The sequence below is a fragment of the Gambusia affinis genome, linkage group LG09 (assembly GCF_019740435.1).
Source record: "Gambusia affinis linkage group LG09, SWU_Gaff_1.0, whole genome shotgun sequence".
Classification (NCBI taxonomy): Eukaryota; Metazoa; Chordata; class Actinopteri; order Cyprinodontiformes; family Poeciliidae; genus Gambusia; species Gambusia affinis.
In genome coordinates, this window is record NC_057876.1 from 26,902,127 (window position 1) to 26,919,675 (window position 17,549).

Below are 17,549 nucleotides of genomic sequence, written 5' to 3' on the forward strand. Positions count from 1 at the left end.
AAGCCAGGTGTTGAGAACAACATAAAAGACCCTGAAGTGGGTTCAAACTGTGAAAATGGAGACAAATTGGCATCCAGAGTAAAATCTTGCATACTCTAGGCTAAAATGTTGTAAGCTGTTCAATGTTAATTTAGTAATGATTTATGTTACTGTCTTTGTTTCATAAACACAGCCTATCAGCCTGTTTGGGTTTGATTGATGCTCAGTCGATGGAATGCATTGAATTTTAAAACACTGTTGTAAGATTGCTGTAAGGCTCATAACCTTTAGGAACTGAAGACTATAATCTGTAGATTTAAAGAAATGGTTGTCAGACATCTGCCATGAGGCTCATCAATTACAAGTCTCTTCTTAAAATAATTGCACACCTTTGCCCCACTGCCACCCCTTCGCTCTTTTCCCAGTTGTTCCTGTCAATGACTCAGCTAGCTGTTTCTTACCGTTACAAGATACCTAAATTAAACAAGACCTAGAAATGTTAAATTAATTAAATTATATAGGTAAAATGTATTTATCAAGCAAGGTCTTCATATACTGTTTTAATCATATTACAGGAAATCTGTAATATGATAGTTTTCTGTGATAGACTAACATAAAGTAGCATTGGTTGATTATTTCTTTTGTTTAGTTTTGTAAAAATAAAAAAAAATTGAAAATGTTTTTTTTTTTTTTTTTTTTATTAGTTGCACTGATTAAAAACCCTGCAGATTCTATAGTTATGATGCTTTTAGGGGTCTAGTATCTACTCATATCTAGAGAATAGAAATGGTTAGAAATACTTGCCTCTTTTGCCAGGCTAAAAAGATTAGGTCAGAAAAAAAAAGTCAGGTCTTACTTTAGATTCTCATCTGAATTTGGGTATGGACTTGGACTGGTCCATTCTAACACGTTAATATTGTTTAATCTGAACCGTTCCATGGTTCAGATTAAATAATCTGATAATAATCTGGCTGTAAAGTTTGGTCTGCTGGGAGGTGACCTTCTACCCTTCAAAGGTTTTTATTAACATTAGTTCTGACAAGCTGACAAGTAAATTGTTTAATGTAACACGATAAAATGTGAACAAGTTCATAGGATATGAAGTCTTTTACAAGGTGATTTAAACAGGTTAACTGTTAATATTATACTGCAAAATAATAATGATGATGAAGAGAATCTGTTATGAATTTAAATATCTGATTCAGTAATGCATTTTTTCCATTAATTTCCTTGTAATTATAGTTTGCAGCTCTTCATTGCACAAGGATAATGGGAGTCAGCCTTCAAGAGTTTTGTAACTCTGCTGAATCATCTCAGTTTTTTTTTCTCTGGCCTTTCAGTCTGATGTTTGCTGAGGCATGAAAAAATCTTCTCCAAACTGGAAGAAATATGTCCCTCGCCTTTACATCTCTTCCGTTCCGTGAAAATAAAATCTTTTAATTTGCTAGTCTCTGAAAATTAGATTAAATCCTGATTCAGTGAACAACTATTTTCTGTGTGAAGGTAAATAAAGCAGAATGGCCACAATGAGAGCGATTATCATTATATAACTCTAATAAAAATCTTTTTTGCACCTCTTTGGCTCACCATAGGCCGCGGCAGTGACTCGGAGTCCGACGGCACCCCTAACAGGAAGATGCCGGACCTCCACAAGGATGACATGTTGGCGCGGCGGACATCAGTCACTGAGCTGCGCACCGCCATGCCTTTCAACCAGTACCTCCCCAACAGGAGCAATCAGAGTGGATACGTGCCAGCACCGCTTCGCAAGAAGAAGAACGAAAAGGAGGAGACAGGCCAAAAGAGCTGGAGTACTGCTACATCACCTGTAGGGGGAGGCAGACCCTGTAGGTGAGTCACAAAATGATGAAAAGAAAAGGTTAAAATGAACCGATGAAAAATAACACTTTTATTAATACTCTTTGTTTAGTTTAATTATTTTAATTTAATGAGGTGCACTTATAAATATAAATCATCAAAATATGAGTTGGGGTAGATGGAGCTAAAATAAACAGGACTAAAACTTTCTAGGTTTGGATCAGACACCGTGTGTCAATGTGCATATTTCTGGTGTAAAACCTTATAGCCACTGATTATTTTTCTCTGTCTCATATTGTTCTGATGGGAGTGTCTGATGGAGGCCAGATGTGTGTTTTCATTGGCCCTCATTGAACCAAGCTGCTCAGCTCTGAAGGGCTTAATGGGTATATATTTGTATGGCATGTTAACACCAGGGAGAGCAATGTTCAGACTTTTCATCGCAAGTTTTACATTTCTGCTTGCTCGGTAAATTCTTTCTCATTTTTCTCTTTACTAACTATTGTGTCCATATGTGCTATCACTTCAGAGTTTGACTGAACTTATTCAATCATTTTAGTTTTATTAAGAGATAAATTGCAGATAATTAACTCACAGCCACTTTGTCTGTAATGAATTAGTCTTCCACATTGTTCCGGTTTCCATCATCACTCATTGTTTGATGCTAAAATTTTTTTTTTCATCAGCTAATGTGGTCTTAAAACTGTGCATTAAATATTTTTTTCTTTCATGTTTTACCTCCTCTTGTCTTTTCCTTCCTTTAATTGTTCATGTGTGCTTTCTTGTCTTGTGATCTTCATACCATAATCCTCCTCATGTCACCAATTTTCCTCCAACCTGATTATGTGCTCCTGATTTTTCCTCTGTGTGGTGTAAATGATATAATAGTACAAATGGAGTCCCTGTTTTAGTACTCCCACTTGGAGAATCCCTCAGCCCTTCTCCCTCCCTAATCATCGAGTCACAGATTCAGGAAAGCGAAAGTAAAAACGAAGAGGAGGAGAAGGAGGAAAAGCTGAAAGTATTCTCGCCTTGCATTAATATCCATGCTGTGGGAATAAGGAGGAGCAGCGAGCCTCCCAGAGACACCATAACTCAGCCGAAGGTCATCTCTGAGCAAAGGTCAAATTCCATGTCCAACTTCCCTATGTTAGAAATGTCTAGAAAAATTCAAATAAGCGTTTCCTATAAATCTCTGATGGAGTTGTTTTTTTTTTTTTTATATCATCTGAGAAAGAAATATTCTTACATCAAGGGTGCCCAAGTCGGTCCTCGAAGGTCGGCATCCTGCATGTTTTAGTTCTCTCCCTGGCAGTAGTAGCAGTCTTTTCAGCATGTCGATGTTCTTCTTCGTCCTTCTAATGAGCCATCATTGGATCCAGGTGTGTTAAAACAGGGAGAGAACTAAAACATGCAGGATTCAGACCCTTGAGGACCAACTTTGGGAACCACTGTCATACATAATCTTTCAGGTCTCTTAGAAAATTTGGTTTGTTCTGAGAATTATCCTTTCTCTAGCTAGGTTCTTGGTACATGAGGTTGAAGAAGACTCAATGAACTGAATTCATAAATTCCATTTATCAATAGCAGAAATACAGCTGGTCCATTTGTTCATGCTTTCCTTATGGGCTAACGGAGCAAAATGGCACCAAACAACAGTTTGTAATTCCCTTTGTTAGCCTCTATCTAAGCTACGCCCTAAAGGGAGCGCTCTCTAGTGTGTCATTTCTTTTAGCTTTAGCTTTAGCATGTGACCTATGTGAAAACATGGATGTGTATATGAGCATGTAAACAGCAAAATGAGATGGAAGAAAACATAGAATTATTATTTATTCTCAACAGTTCTAAAATTATTTAAAAGTAATCAAGAGTTTTCCTTCTGTTTGAATTTGCATTCATTCATTCAGTAGTTTTCAGAACCACCTTCAGAAAAATTAACTTAAAGGTGACTTTATTGGAATCACATATTTTTAGAGGCAGTCTGGGTCAAACTCTTTCCAACATGACTTAACAAGTCAAGTTTATTTTATTGTACATTTCAGCAACAATGCACTTATTGTTACCAACATTACCAACATATCACTTTACATAATAAAAACACAACGAACTAACAAAAAAGAAACATTAAATTACAGTGACATAATAAACAGAAGTTATACAATGTTTAATCCAGACTGGAATTAATCAATGTTCCAGTTGTTATTGATCAAGGACACCTCTAAGCGAATGAAGTTTTAGCCTTGGTATGAAGGAACTCTGTTTTAGCTGTTCTACAGTTTTCTGGAAGTATGTTCCAGATTAAAGAAGCATAAAGCTGTAAATTTGTAAAATTAAGGAATAATAAGTGCTCAAATTGCATGTAAGTTCATTTGATTGCATATTATTTTCTGAAAACTTCTTACTACGAACTACTTCCTATGAGAGGAAAGATTAAGAAACCTGATGGAACTGATATCATTCCATCATGTGAAAGATTTTGGTTCAACAAACTGTTTATTTCAACTGAGTATTATCTTAATAGTGTCAGTTTCTTTCCATCTGAATATCTCTCCTCCCTTCATTTTAATTGTCAGCAGATGCTCCATTTTCTGACATGATGTTCAAGGTTATTCATAAACATAACAGTGAATGGTTCTCGTCCTTAGAAAACAGTTCCAACTTTACAGCTGATGCTTTAATCCGACCCTTTTACACTCTGGCACTGTAATTATCAGATGAGATTTTACACCATTGCTCCTGTTCAACAGCTTAACTGTAAGCTAACAAGGCTCTGTGCACATTCAAAGCTGGTTAGGATACACCGTCCTTTATTGAACCAGATTAAGTGTTCACCTAGCTGGCCACCCAGAGGCCATAAATTATACTTCAAGTTTTAAGCAACAAGGGGAAACTTATCAATTGTCAAGGCTCAATGCCGGTTTTTATATTTCAGTTCTCATCTTACCTGGCTTGTTCTAGGATTGGCAGTATTTATTTCTTGAAAATTACATTTTAAGCCTTAGGTTATATCATAATCCAGCCTTATCCTGTATTTTTGTAGTTTTTTTTTCTAGAAAGTTCAACATTTCATTCAGTCCTGTTGGTTTGTCATTGAGTCACATCCCCCATTTTCCCTTTTGTTTTCTTCAATTTGGCACAGTTGTTATGGCTTTGGTTGATTCTCAACATTTTAAGAATGGCCCTGCAGGTTTCAAGGATTTTATGCAAAGCTCCTACATGAAGCTCTTGGCATAGATATTTACATTTGAACATGTTTAGTTTCACAGCAGATTTAAAGCCTTCATTTAATTTTTGTTGCTTTCTTTTCTTGGCACTCATGGTTTTACCAAAAGTAGATGAATTGAAAGTGATTTCATATTACTTAAACTTTTTCACACTTTTTCCAGTCACAATTTGTAATGTAATTTATTTGGTATTTTACGTATTTGACCAGCACAAAGTAGTGCACAATTGTCAAATATAAGGCTAATTTTGCATAATTAAAAAATACAAATCAGAAAAGTGAGCTATTCATATAAACTCTGACATTATAGTAAATATTGCTTTAGGAATTGTAATTTAATTTCAGTATAAATGCAGCAGACACATGGTGGTGGCAGCATCATCCTGTAAGAAATTTTTATTAGTAAAAATTCAGCTGTTCATAATCATTGTGACGACAAATGGAGTTAAACACAGGACAATCAAGGCACAGGTTTTCCTTCCACTTAAAACATATAGCCAGATCTACAATGGAATGGTCTAGTCAAAGTCCATACCTTTAGAATCAGTGGCAAAACTTGAAAATTTAAGTTCACGGATGTTCTCCATCCCATCGTATGGTGCTTTAGTAATTTTAAGAGGAAGACTGAGCTGAAATTTCAGGTTGTAGATATCCTAAGGCGGTAGAGACAAATCCCAAAATCTATGCAACAGTAGCCAAAGGTGTTCTTGCTGTATTGGCTCAGGAGAGGCTGCAATGTTACAAAGCATGAAAAGTTTTGGAGTGGATGTAAATGTGTTTTCAGGGCAAGTGTTGGTAATAACATTTTCAAGAATCAAAAGAAAATATTTCCCCTGTACATTCCAGTGGATTAGTTTTAATCTCTTCATTAAAACAACCATCAAAGAAACATGTGTGCACGTTTAAACGAGCCATACACGCAAAACTGTCCCGCATGTGTGCAAGTATCAAAACATACTCAAAAACAGCCTGCACATGTGACCTGCCCTCAGGATGTGAGGAAATGAGGTCTTCTTCCGTCCCTGACCCCGAGCAGATTGGGACTGAAGGCTGTTCTTCTCCCTGCCAGCAGCTGGCCATTTTCTCTCTGCACGCTGAAGTTTATTCAGCCCAGTAAAAACTACCAGCAAAGCAGCTGATCACAAAGTGGTGACAAAACAATAAAAAGACTTGAAGCATTTTTGGGTTTGGCTGTTTTTGCACCCAGCTGCTCTAAACAGATCTGTTAGCATGCTGCGTCTCCTCTGATTTATGACCTCACAACCGTTCCACATTCAGGCTGCTCCAGAGGAATGTTGTCTGATTATATAGGGAGATACGAGGCAGCCAAGCGCTTCAGTTTGCTTTGCTTTCTGCAGTATTCCAGCTCGGTCGTGCTCAGAGGAACTCTTCCAGTACTTGGCAGCTTTGTCACCCAGCGCTACCAGCCGTGTTGGGAAACGTCCGACCGCGACAGACCAGGAGGATGCGGGATGTGCAGGTGCAGATGAAGATGATAAACGGGCCTGTCGAATGTTGACCTCACCCAAATACGCTTCCTCTGAGTTTCTTCCTGTGCCCACTGCCATGGCAACCACTTTAGCAGCTGCAGGAGCAACCGATGCAAGTGGATTGAAGGGAAGGAGTGACAGAGAGGAACCAAAGGAAGAGAAATCTTGTTTGGGTCATAGTCTTCCAGCAACGTGAGCCGAATCATTTTATCAAACTCTGATGCTTTGGGCTCCAACCCCTTGACTTGCCTTTTACCTGAGGGATCTGTCAGTCCGATGATCCTGGAGCGCAATCTCTATTAGCATGATGTTTGACCTCAGTGTGCACTGCTTTGACTGGATGATGGTCTAAATAGTGCATGATATTATAAGCATAAACCGGGAATAAAAATGCTGTTCTAAATGATTAAATGTTTGTACAATGCATGAAAATGTGAAAGTAAATTCTAATTTCTTTGCTTTTTTGCTTAAAGAAGCAGACAAGAATGCTGCGGGTTTTTTTGTTTGGTTTTTTGAGGTCATCCAATTGGGGAACTAATTGTTTGACTCATTTATTGTACATCGATACGCATGGAACTATTTTGAGACATATTCCAGGTAGATGTCCTACCAAAATCTTTTGGTAGTTTGATGTTTTTCTGGAGTATACCATGTGGTAAACAGATGCTTCAGAAAACAATCTGGGTTTGGTTTTGAGATTACTCTCTAAATTTAGTTTCCCCTGACCACAAGCCACACTTTCTTTCACACCATTCCAATATAACAGCAGCAGCTGCATTTAAAAAAGAGAAGAGAGAAACTTTATGGTTATACTCGAGTTCATACATGGTCACAGAGAGGAACTTTTAAGCTGCTCATGCTGATTAAAGATGCATGAGCTTTCTTTAGTTAGCTTCTCTTTGCGAAATGCACCTTTTCTTGCTCTTTATTTTGTTTTGCTTTGCAGTGCTACAATTCGATTTGTATTTTGGATAACACTGCCCTCTTGTGTTTGGTTTATATTTTTAATATGAGATAATTTACCAAACAAACCATTACATAATCCTCCTTTTTCTAAATTGGAATACTATCATCTGTTACTGTCATTTAAAACGCAGAAATTTAATTTTCTGTATATTTGCATGAGAAAATATTTCTTTCTTGAGGGTTGTGTTCATTGGTCATTGTTGTCTTTTCATGCTCTCTATGTTTTCAGCCACTCTGATAATTTATCAGATGATCCACAGTAAGTTGCATTTTCAACATTCAAGTGCTTCCAGTTTGTGACTCATTCCATTTTTCATTTATTGCCAGAATTGGATTTTTTGTTTTGTATGAGGTGTTTTTATTTTTTCTTCCTTTTCTTCATGCATTTTGAGTCTTACAGTTTGCACTTTAACTCTTTCCACACATCCTTCCAGATGTTATTGGAAAAATAACTCTGGATCCCTTATCAGACACAGAGTCTTATTTTTTTACATATTTATTCATTCTAATTAAATTTTACCCTACTGTCCTTCTATCATAAAAAGGCCTAGATTACTATACTGTGCAAACATTTGTACCCTTGCCTGGATTGTTTTTTTTAAATATCATGATATTTAGAGATTTATTAAGCAGAATTTGGATGCAGCAATACAAAAATTGCTTTCTATAATCAACAGCTCTTAATGTTTATTATCTCCTTCACATGTAGCCGAACGCCCGTGTGCCGTTTTTCCTCTGCATTTTCCGGAGATGAGGGTTGAGAGGTTGTTTTACGGAGTTTTACTGCTTCAAAATTGAGACAAAAAGACAAAAACATTTACCATTATGGTGGCAATAATTTAGCTTATTTGTATGAGGTAGAACTAAACTGAACTTGTAGAGCCAGTAAAGTTTAGGCTACTTCAAATTGTTTCACTTCAATCACAAATTGTAACTTCAAACTGTAAGTTTACTGTTTGGACTAAATCAGTCTGGAGAGTAAAAATGTTTTGCTGTGATTAAAAAGGATGACCATATGCATTCTCTTGTAGCCTGTGATCCATGTTTTGCTTTGGACAGACTTTGCTCATCCCTTGTGCTTCAGCCAGTTGCATGATTTGCCTTCTGCTGCTGGATTCAGAAAAGTTATTTTAAGATAAAAGTTTATTAAAACAAAAACGTTTTGCTATGAGTTAAAGAATCAGCACAAATGTTTGGTTCTATAAAAGAAGGCTGGCTTTCCTTTATTTTGGCTGCTCCTGTTTTGGGGTTGCAAAGGCAAATACAAGCTAACATTTTAGACTTAAACAGAAAATAATGTGGAAAAAAAAACACTTCAAAATTTCCAGATGAAGCTAAAAAAAAACTACTGAATTCTGCAACTGTTTCTGTTGATTTCTGAATAAAACAATATCATTACATAATACTGAAGCTATGCTTCTCCATTTTGCATCATCTCTGTTTCACCTTCTCCTTTAGGAGTTTGAGTATGATCGACATGCGTGGTGAAAACGAGGGCATCCTGCAGCCGCACAGTCACATTCGTCATGAGCTGATGCACAACCAGTACAACAGAATAAAAGAAGATGAGAATCACTGGCAGGAAGTAAATGCATTAGTCTCCTCTCTTTTCACTATTTTGTCTGCAAGGTTGCAGAAATATTTGTTCCTTCAAGCTGTGGAGCATGTTGTATCTGACCTGTATTTCTTTTTCTTTTTTTTTTTTTTGTGTGCCTGTCAGGACCTGGCCCGATGGAAAAGTAGGAGGAGGAGTGTCTCTCAGGATCTGATCAAAAAAGAGGAGGAGAGGAAAATGATGCAGCAACTGATGTCAGGAGGCAGCTGCATCTCTCAAAGAAGAAAAAGCATCAAAACCTACAGAGAAATTGTGGAGGACAAGTAGGTGATGTCCACAACATGTTGAACACTTCGGTATCTGAACAAAATCAGTTACCAAAGTGATCAACACATCCAGATGTGGAAAAACCTTACATGTACTGTAATATGGGCTTCACACATTCAGGTAAATTTGACTTAAGGTCATCACTTAAAAACCAACATAAATAAAGATATTTATTATTAACTGGCAAAAGGCTTAAAGCTGCAGTTTATAACTTTTCTTTAAAAAAAAAAGTCACATATTTGTTAAAACTGTCACTATGTAGTGAGGGTGTAATATGAGACAGATAATCTGTGAAAAAAATCTATCACATCCACCTCCTCCCTGCTGTCTGAAGAAATGCACTGCTCCTGAACAAAACAACCAATCAGAGCCAAGAGGAGGGTCTTAGCGTTGTCAATCATTCTCATGTACTCACTGCTCAATGTGCTAACGGCTGAGAAACAGCCCACCTTTACAGGAAAACCATTGTCATCAGTGACCATGCTGACTTGCCTTAGCATTCCTGTCAGGTTCTGCCATCGGGAAGAAACTCCAGCCTCTGCTACACGGAGCGTGATTGACAGCGCTAAGACCATACTCCTGGTTCTTTCTAGTGGGCACTGGGAGAAGGAAGATTAACTTTTTTTTTTTTTACATTGATCAGCTGTCACATACCAAACTGTCACAACAGAAATATGTGAAAAAAAAATATGTTTTTAGAAAAGTTACATACTGCAGCTTTAATGCTGTCCATAGCAAGTGAAGAAAATGAAGACAATAAGATGAGAGATGTTTGTTTTTGACTCTGAATGACAAATTTATTTTAATCAGGCTGAAAATGTCTGCCTGTTGTCAGGGAGCGGCGTGAGGAGGAGCTGCGGGAGGCGTACCAGAAAGCCAGAACTCCAGAGGAGGCATCGGCCATCCTCCAGCGCTACGCCCAGCGTTTCTCCATCAGCGAGGCCGTCCTGGAACGCCTGCAGCTGCCCAAGCTTCTGGACCGCAGCATGTCGGCCGACCCCTCCTTTCCCACCTCGCCCTTCTCCCTCTCACTCTCCTCCTCCCCCACGACTCCAGACCCTTTCGACGAGGCGCCCGACGGGCCACTGAGGTACCTGCGGCAGCAATCTGCGCCGGCGCCACGGTTTACGTCCACACTGGAGGCGCAGATTGAAGAGTTTCCCAAAGACTCGAGCTCACACCAGCGGCCTCAGATCCGATCTCGCTCTTCTGAACCACCGTCCACCCGGGCCCTGTCACCTAAACCGGTGCCTTTGCTGACACCAAAGCCTTACTTTCAGCCCCGACCGTCGGCTGATGAAAAATGGAATAGCAAGGTGAGACAGGATTTGTGAGTTACATACATATGTAAGGTTACATTTAAATTAACCTTAAAGTAAATTTAACTACTGCTTTCAGATTGTTCATCTTGACCTCTCTTAACATATTTACAGACAAAGGTGTTTTTATTTTCAATGCAAAATGTGTGTATTTTTTTGTAAAGTCTTGGCTAAATTACTTCTCTGAGTGTGTTGTTTAAGCAAATGGCTTTTTTGTTGACGATTAATCAACTGCTATGTTAGTTGATGATTACTAACATTTTGCATCATAAAAAAAAATATTGCATTTTCACATGATTAGTGGGTAAACTTTAGATGAGCCACTGTATTCTGGAAGTATTGTTGCTCTTCTTCCCTTGGGAGATCTCTTAACATTTACATTACAATGTCACAGAACCACTATTGTGGTGAGTGACTGGTGTGTATGAAAACCGAAAACCTCCCCTCACTTTAGAAGCGTGTAATGTTCCAATTTCACCCTTAAAGGGATCCATTCCTCTTTCTTCTGGCAAAAAGTGAGCAAAAGGAATATTTAAAATGAGCTCTTGCATTGTGGAGTGGTGTAAAGGGAGATGCAAGGAATTACCAGATCTAAATGCAGCAGAGCACTTTTTTCTGGAATTTCTTGTCACGAGTCCCATTTTGAATGGAGCCCTCTGTTCGCTATTGACTTAAGAAGTTGACAAGTAGGACCCCTCTCAATGTGAAGTGGGCTCCCGGTGGACAATGAGTGCCCACACAGGCTGTAAGGACAGGGATGAGGAGGTGGAGGAAGAGGGGGCCGACTGAGAGGCTGCATTCAGCCGACTCCACACCGTGTCTTAAGTTACCGCTCACTGGGAGCTCCTCACACATATATTAGTGCTTCTTTGTAGCAGAGGCCAGCAGGGTGTTTTCAGCAGATGAACAGATAATAACTAACAGAAGCAAGATTCATAATGAGAATGGACGAGGGATTTTAGTTTAATTATTTACATTTTTTATTTGTCATAAATTGATGATTTTTTTTAGCTGTGAAAATTCAGCCTACAGAAAAATATACTGTGCTAAAAAATAATCATTCCTTAAACTTTTTCAGATTCTGCTTTTTTTTTAAATCACAAACTTAAACCTATTTAACTGGGATTTTATGTGACTTAACAACATTCTGTGACTGTTAATTGTGAAATAGAAGGGAAGCTGTAAAAACTCTTCAGAAGTAGAAATCTTAAAAGTGAGTAAAACCCATTTTACCCTGCCAACTTCAATTCAAATCCAGTTTGACCAAGTGTGATGAGAAGACAGCTAATTTGTAAATGGATTTCACCAATGTGTGATTTAATCTTAGTAGATTAAATCTAGGAATTCCTCTCTATTCGCTCTCTATCTGAGAAGCAGTCAAGAGCCCCAGTGTAACTCTGGCGGAGGTAAATAAAGATCAATCGTGGAAGCAAAACATTTATAGACTGTAAAAACAGAAAAATCAAAGTTTATTCATGTCTTTATGCTGAAAAGAGTGACTGTGTGAAGTAGTGACTGAAATAAAAACGCATCTCACTTTTCAGATTTTTATTTGTAAACAATTTCTAAAACAGTGAATGATTTTTCTTCCACTTAATTTTCTTGTACTTTGTATTTGTCTAGTGCATAAAATCCCAATAAAATACATGGTTGTTTGTGGTTGTAATGTGACAAAATCTAACAAAAAAATACCTAAGAGTAGGAAAATGTTTGCAAAGTACTTCATAAAATTAACTTTGATGCCTCACATCCAATATAGTTTTATGGTCATAATAAGGAGATATTATTGTTAATTCTGTGCTGTTGTTATGCAGGCGGACGGTTTGCTACGAGTAAACGGCGACATCAGAAATGATCCCAGTTCCATGAAGTCGGAGAGCAAAGAAAGGGACTCCCCTGCTCTGTTCCAGGCATCTCCAGATGCCCCCCATTCAGACGCCTCACCCGCTCTCAGTTCGCCCACCTCCCCCGAAAGAGGAAGTCCAGTGTTAACAAAAACCAGCGGCAAACAGAGCAACATGGAGGCAGACTCAGTCAATGAGGGTTCGCCCACTCCCACTCGACCCACTTCTCTTCCGGAGGTCAGATTCAGGATATTTATGATTTACATTCATACATCATCTAATAAAGTTACTTTGAAAGCATTAGCAGGCATCTAAGTTATATCAAATAGCTTGCTGTAGCGGAAAGGATGATTTGTTGAATCCAGTGAGCCTTTGTATGCTCAAACGTGCTGCATCAGTTCAGTTTCTATGGAAACAGGCTCTGTTGGTACAAAACACTTTGCATCTCACAACATTCCTGCAAAGACATGCTTTTGATTTGAGACCTTAGGTTTTTATTATAACTATTTAATTTATTTAATTGTTCTGTCTCTTCCTCCCACAGTCCAAAAACATGACTGTCAGGTTAATTGGTCTCTCTAAATTCTCCCTAGGTGTGAGTGTGTGTGTGCATGGTTGTTTGTCTTGTATGTCTCTGTGTTGCCCTGCGACAGACTGGTGACCTGTCCAGAGTGTACCCTGCCTCTCGCCTGGGACGCAGCTGGAGATAGACACCAGCAACCCTCCCGACCCCATTAGGGACGAAGGGTGTTCAGAAAATGGATGGATGGATGGATGTTCTGTCTCTGGAACTTTTCCCAATAATTCTTGGCACCTGAGTGTTTTGGTTGGAACTCTAGAAAGCAACAATTTCCTCCTTCACTACAGGAATGTCAGTCTGCTGACTCAGTCTTTCATCCAGACAATAAACCATCTGTGACCATTACAGGAGCTAAAGCAGCCAGTGGACAGCTTTGTGGAGACGGGAGGCCAGAAAGATTCTGCTCAACAGGAAGTAAAGTCAACTACTGCAGCTCAGAAAGCGCCACCTGCAGGTCTTAACAACAAACTAAAATGCTGATTTGCATACTTTCTGTTTATAGGCTGTTTTTCTTTGTGTATAAAGCTATGATCTCTAGAATTTAGTTTGTATTGTCTTACAGATTCTAAATCGGAGAAGACTGAACAGTCCATAGGGAACATATTGCAGATTCTCCCAACTGAGATAAACACACCAAACGACCCGGCCGTAACATCAACGGTAAGAGAAATTCAGTGGCCATCATAGAAGAAGTCATCCAATCATTGTAAACCATCTTGTAGGTCAGAGTTTCCTCCTGTCAGGAGTCTTTTGAGGGAGTGGAGACGACATCGAGTCCAGCTGCCCCCGTATCACTTGGACATAACCCCCTGAGGGAAACGTCATCAGGTGAATTCATGTCCTCAAATCCAAACATAGTCAGCAGCTTCTTTTCCATCCTTCCCTATATTCTAAGTTTGATTATCATGTCAGTTTTATTTGCTGTTTTTCTTTTAGCTTTTCAGCACTTTCTGCTTACATAAGATAAAATGACTGATCACAACTTATTGTAGTCACTTCTTAGTTGTATACAGATTTTAATCCATATCTATAGGACACTTTAAAGCATTTTAAAAACAAAACATTCAGAGATCTGTTCTGAGTCAACTGAAATATATTGAAAAAATAAAGCACACATCCTAATACCAAGCGTCTACTTATTACTAACTAAAATTCTACTAAACCTACCATATAAGTAAAAATACAGAACTTTTCCCTGGTTTGACTTAATGTTTCAGGTTGTCTGCTTCAGCTCCTGATTTTCACATCTATCCTATCCCTCATTATTTCCTTCCCTATTTTCCTTCTCTCCCACATTCCCTGTTTTTCTTCCATCCACATATTTTTATCATTTTGCTGTAGAGTTTGAAATCAGTGTCAAGTCCCCACAGTCCTCCAACAACCCTAAATCACGCTGGGAGTTCTTCGCTCCACCAGGTAAACCTCTGTGTTGGTGGAGGTCTCCTTAACGCGCTAACATGCTGCTGTACACTTTTCCCTCATCCTTTTACAATCTGAGGTATCTTTGAAGCTTTTTGTTTAAACTGCTTTTGCATATTACTGAGTGTGCTTCTAGTTGATCAGACTGATCAGCTGATAACCAACTTTTGACAGTATTCTGTTGAGTGTTCATTACTGATTTCTCCACAAAAACCAGCAGCATCTGACTTGTATTAAACAAGCTTTAACAGTATAATCACACCTACATTGAACTATGTATGAGGTTCAAATCTGAGTACGGAATTTATGCAAACCTCGTCCAGACAAGAAAACATTGAATTAATGTCATTTTTAATTGCAGAAGAGTATTCTCAAACTGCAAAATTTAGAAAAGTCTTTCAGTGAGGAACATTTTATAAAATTTGTTTTATGTGTTTGGTTTGGTGCTACAAGCCATGTTAGGGATGCCTAAATTGTTAGGCATCTGTAATGGTTTCCAAAAAATAAGTAAAGCATTTCTATTACTTATAATTTTTTTTTTTTTTTTTTTTTTGCTTTTATGATCTATTGTCCTTTTCTGTTATCAGTATTAAATACAATGGAGGATCAGTGATTATACGGGTCTGTTTCTTTGTCAAAGACACCTGGAACTTTAGAAAAATTAGAAAAAGTAGCAATTACTGGCAAGAACGCTACTCAGATGAAAATATCTGCCATCTTCCATAACCCTCTTGCTTTCCATACCTATGTCCCATACAATTCCTGCGTGGCTTCTGATATTTTGTAAAAAATTAAATAAATAAATAAATAAATAAATAGTAATAATAATAATGACTATATTTTGTCTAGGTGCATTCCTCTGGTTTAAAAACCAACTAGGATAACATAAGCAACATTAGATAATTTGTAGTCTTATAAAAATCATGTATTGCTTTCATAATGTATCTTCTTTTTGTTTTCACCCCAATGTGATGTTTTGTAAACATCTGTCGCATCACTTTGTATCGAGAATATTACTTGATTTTTTATTTGTTCCTTTTTTTAACAGAAGCAGCAGAGAAAGATCAACATGGAAATGTGAGTAACTGGTTTGCTGAGCTCTCTTATTACTTCTCTTCAGGCCTGATACTTTGTGCTAGAGAGATCTGAATGTAGAAACATTTTAGTAGAAACAGTGATTTGACAACTTGCTAATGCAGCTACAATAATACAGAGATTTGGAAGATTTTTGGTCCTTTGATTAAGCTTCTTTATGAAGAAAAGATCATCTTTAACATTCTGTCACATTTTTTGATAATAGTTTTTTGGTAATAAAGTTGTTTAGAAATGTTTCATGTGTATATGAAGTGAATGCATAAATGTTATCAGTTATTTATTTTTATTTCCATGTTTGCGCTGTTCGTTCCTGCAGCCTCTGTGTTGAACTTGTATGGTTTCACCAAACATTTTGGTTCTACTTTTAATTCAAATTACAGTTATAAGCAGTCAAGCTGATGATAAACCTTCTCCAAAAATCTAAACCTATGTAAAACTTTTGTTACTTAATTTTCCATAAACAAAGCAGCCCCATCATACTATATAGTGATGCAAATGTCAACATTTTATTTTCATTTTTTATCATGCCCGTTTTTTGCTCATTTTTAGCTTAGCCCTTGGTTGTTGTCGCACTGACTGGTACTGAACTAATTACTGAAGATCACTTGGAGCTGTTGATGTAGCATGCCATATGAGGATGCTGCAGTTGATGGCTGAGACTGCTTTTTCCTTTTTTATTCACCTCCAGCTCTCTTTCTCTGTCTTCTCTCTCCTTAGTAGGCGTCCTTTGGCTAGCAATGGAGTAGTGCTGTTGTGGTAGACCAAATATTTCTGTCTCCTCCCTTCTCCTTTCTTTTTTTTCTGTGGTGGATGTGTGTGTACATCGGGGTCTATGTGAATGGGTTATGTGTGGACATCGATGTGTGCATGTATCTGTTGTGTGTTTGTGCATGTTGACCTGTGTGTATACGTGTGTGGGCCTATCAGGTGTCAGTCCCGGTGTTGGCCAAGGCCAGGCGGGGAGACCGCTGGTCTTGGGACCCGGATGAGGAGCGAAAGCGTCAGGAAAGGTGGCAGCAAGAGCAGGAGCGCATGCTGCAGGTACATGGCAACCACGCAGGGAAAAGCATGGCGCATGAGTGTGCAAGGCCAGACTTAGTTTGTCATGGAGCTTGGTCAGAGCACAGCACCAACAGTGAGTCTGAGGGGTAGGAAGTGTTTATCTCAGGTTTTCTGTCCCGTCTGGAAATGTGTAGAGTTTGATTTCAGTGTCTTACAGGTTTGAGTAAGAAAAGCAGAAAAATAAGCAAATACAAAGTAAATGAGAGAATGTTATATCTAACTCTCAAAGTTATTAAATTTAGATAACTGGAATCAGACCAACAGAGTGAGTTTAGTTTCATCAGACTTGCTTCATTGTGTTTGGACAAACCCACAGAATCCACTCAGAAGTAATTCAGCCAGTTGTTTAGAGCATTTTTTTGTCTGGGATAGTTTATTTATCATAGTACTCATCTAATGCACAATCACAGAAGGACTAACTGCACTTCATTGCTTTTTCCTCCCTGGCATATTTGTGTTAATATTAAGCAGATCTCAACTCCCCCTATGCTCACTTGAACCACTAGATGGCGAGCTTATGCAGTGGAAGAAGCCCTGCTTTGGTAGTCTTCCATCACCGTCTCCATCTCATGCAAACACAAAGGCGGGGTATTTGTCCAATGTGGCTGCTGTTGTTGCTGCCCCGTTCCCTCTCTCCCTCCTCAGCCAATGAGCATCTGTAGTCTGCACATGTTTAGACGTTTAAAGGAGTGAGGTCTGTTACTGACAGCGTTCACCTGCGACCTGAAAACAGATTACACTCCTTTCTGGTTGTTTGTGAGGACGTTTGTTCAAACGGATGAATGCTTGACACATCAGTGTGCTCTCCACCTCCTCACTGTGTTTCGTCTTTGTGCTCTAGTCTTACGCCATTATAAATGTTGATAATTCCT

At 38.4% G+C, this 17,549-nt stretch overlaps 1 protein-coding gene across 10 annotated transcripts in view; it reads left to right on the plus strand.

Moving 5' to 3' along the window:
- The window catches only part of LOC122836714 (LIM and calponin homology domains-containing protein 1-like), a 68,652-nt gene that overhangs the window by 46,533 nt on the left and 4,570 nt on the right, over positions 1-17,549 (plus strand). For 5 of the 10 annotated variants that reach the window (XM_044126489.1, XM_044126493.1, XM_044126491.1 and 2 more), the window contains 11 exons: positions 1,572-1,830; positions 8,935-9,061; positions 9,197-9,354; positions 10,194-10,674; positions 12,492-12,758; positions 13,450-13,555; positions 13,664-13,761; positions 13,824-13,929; positions 14,443-14,517; positions 15,569-15,597; positions 16,543-16,656. In XM_044126489.1, coding sequence (XP_043982424.1) covers positions 1,572-1,830; positions 8,935-9,061; positions 9,197-9,354; positions 10,194-10,674; positions 12,492-12,758; positions 13,450-13,555; positions 13,664-13,761; positions 13,824-13,929; positions 14,443-14,517; positions 15,569-15,597; positions 16,543-16,656 — 1,820 coding nt within the window. The remainder of the gene's footprint in view (positions 1-1,571; positions 1,831-8,934; positions 9,062-9,196; positions 9,355-10,193; positions 10,675-12,491; positions 12,759-13,449; positions 13,556-13,663; positions 13,762-13,823; positions 13,930-14,442; positions 14,518-15,568; positions 15,598-16,542; positions 16,657-17,549) is intronic. The other 5 variants (XM_044126494.1, XM_044126496.1, XM_044126497.1 and 2 more) reach the window with 3 other exon arrangements.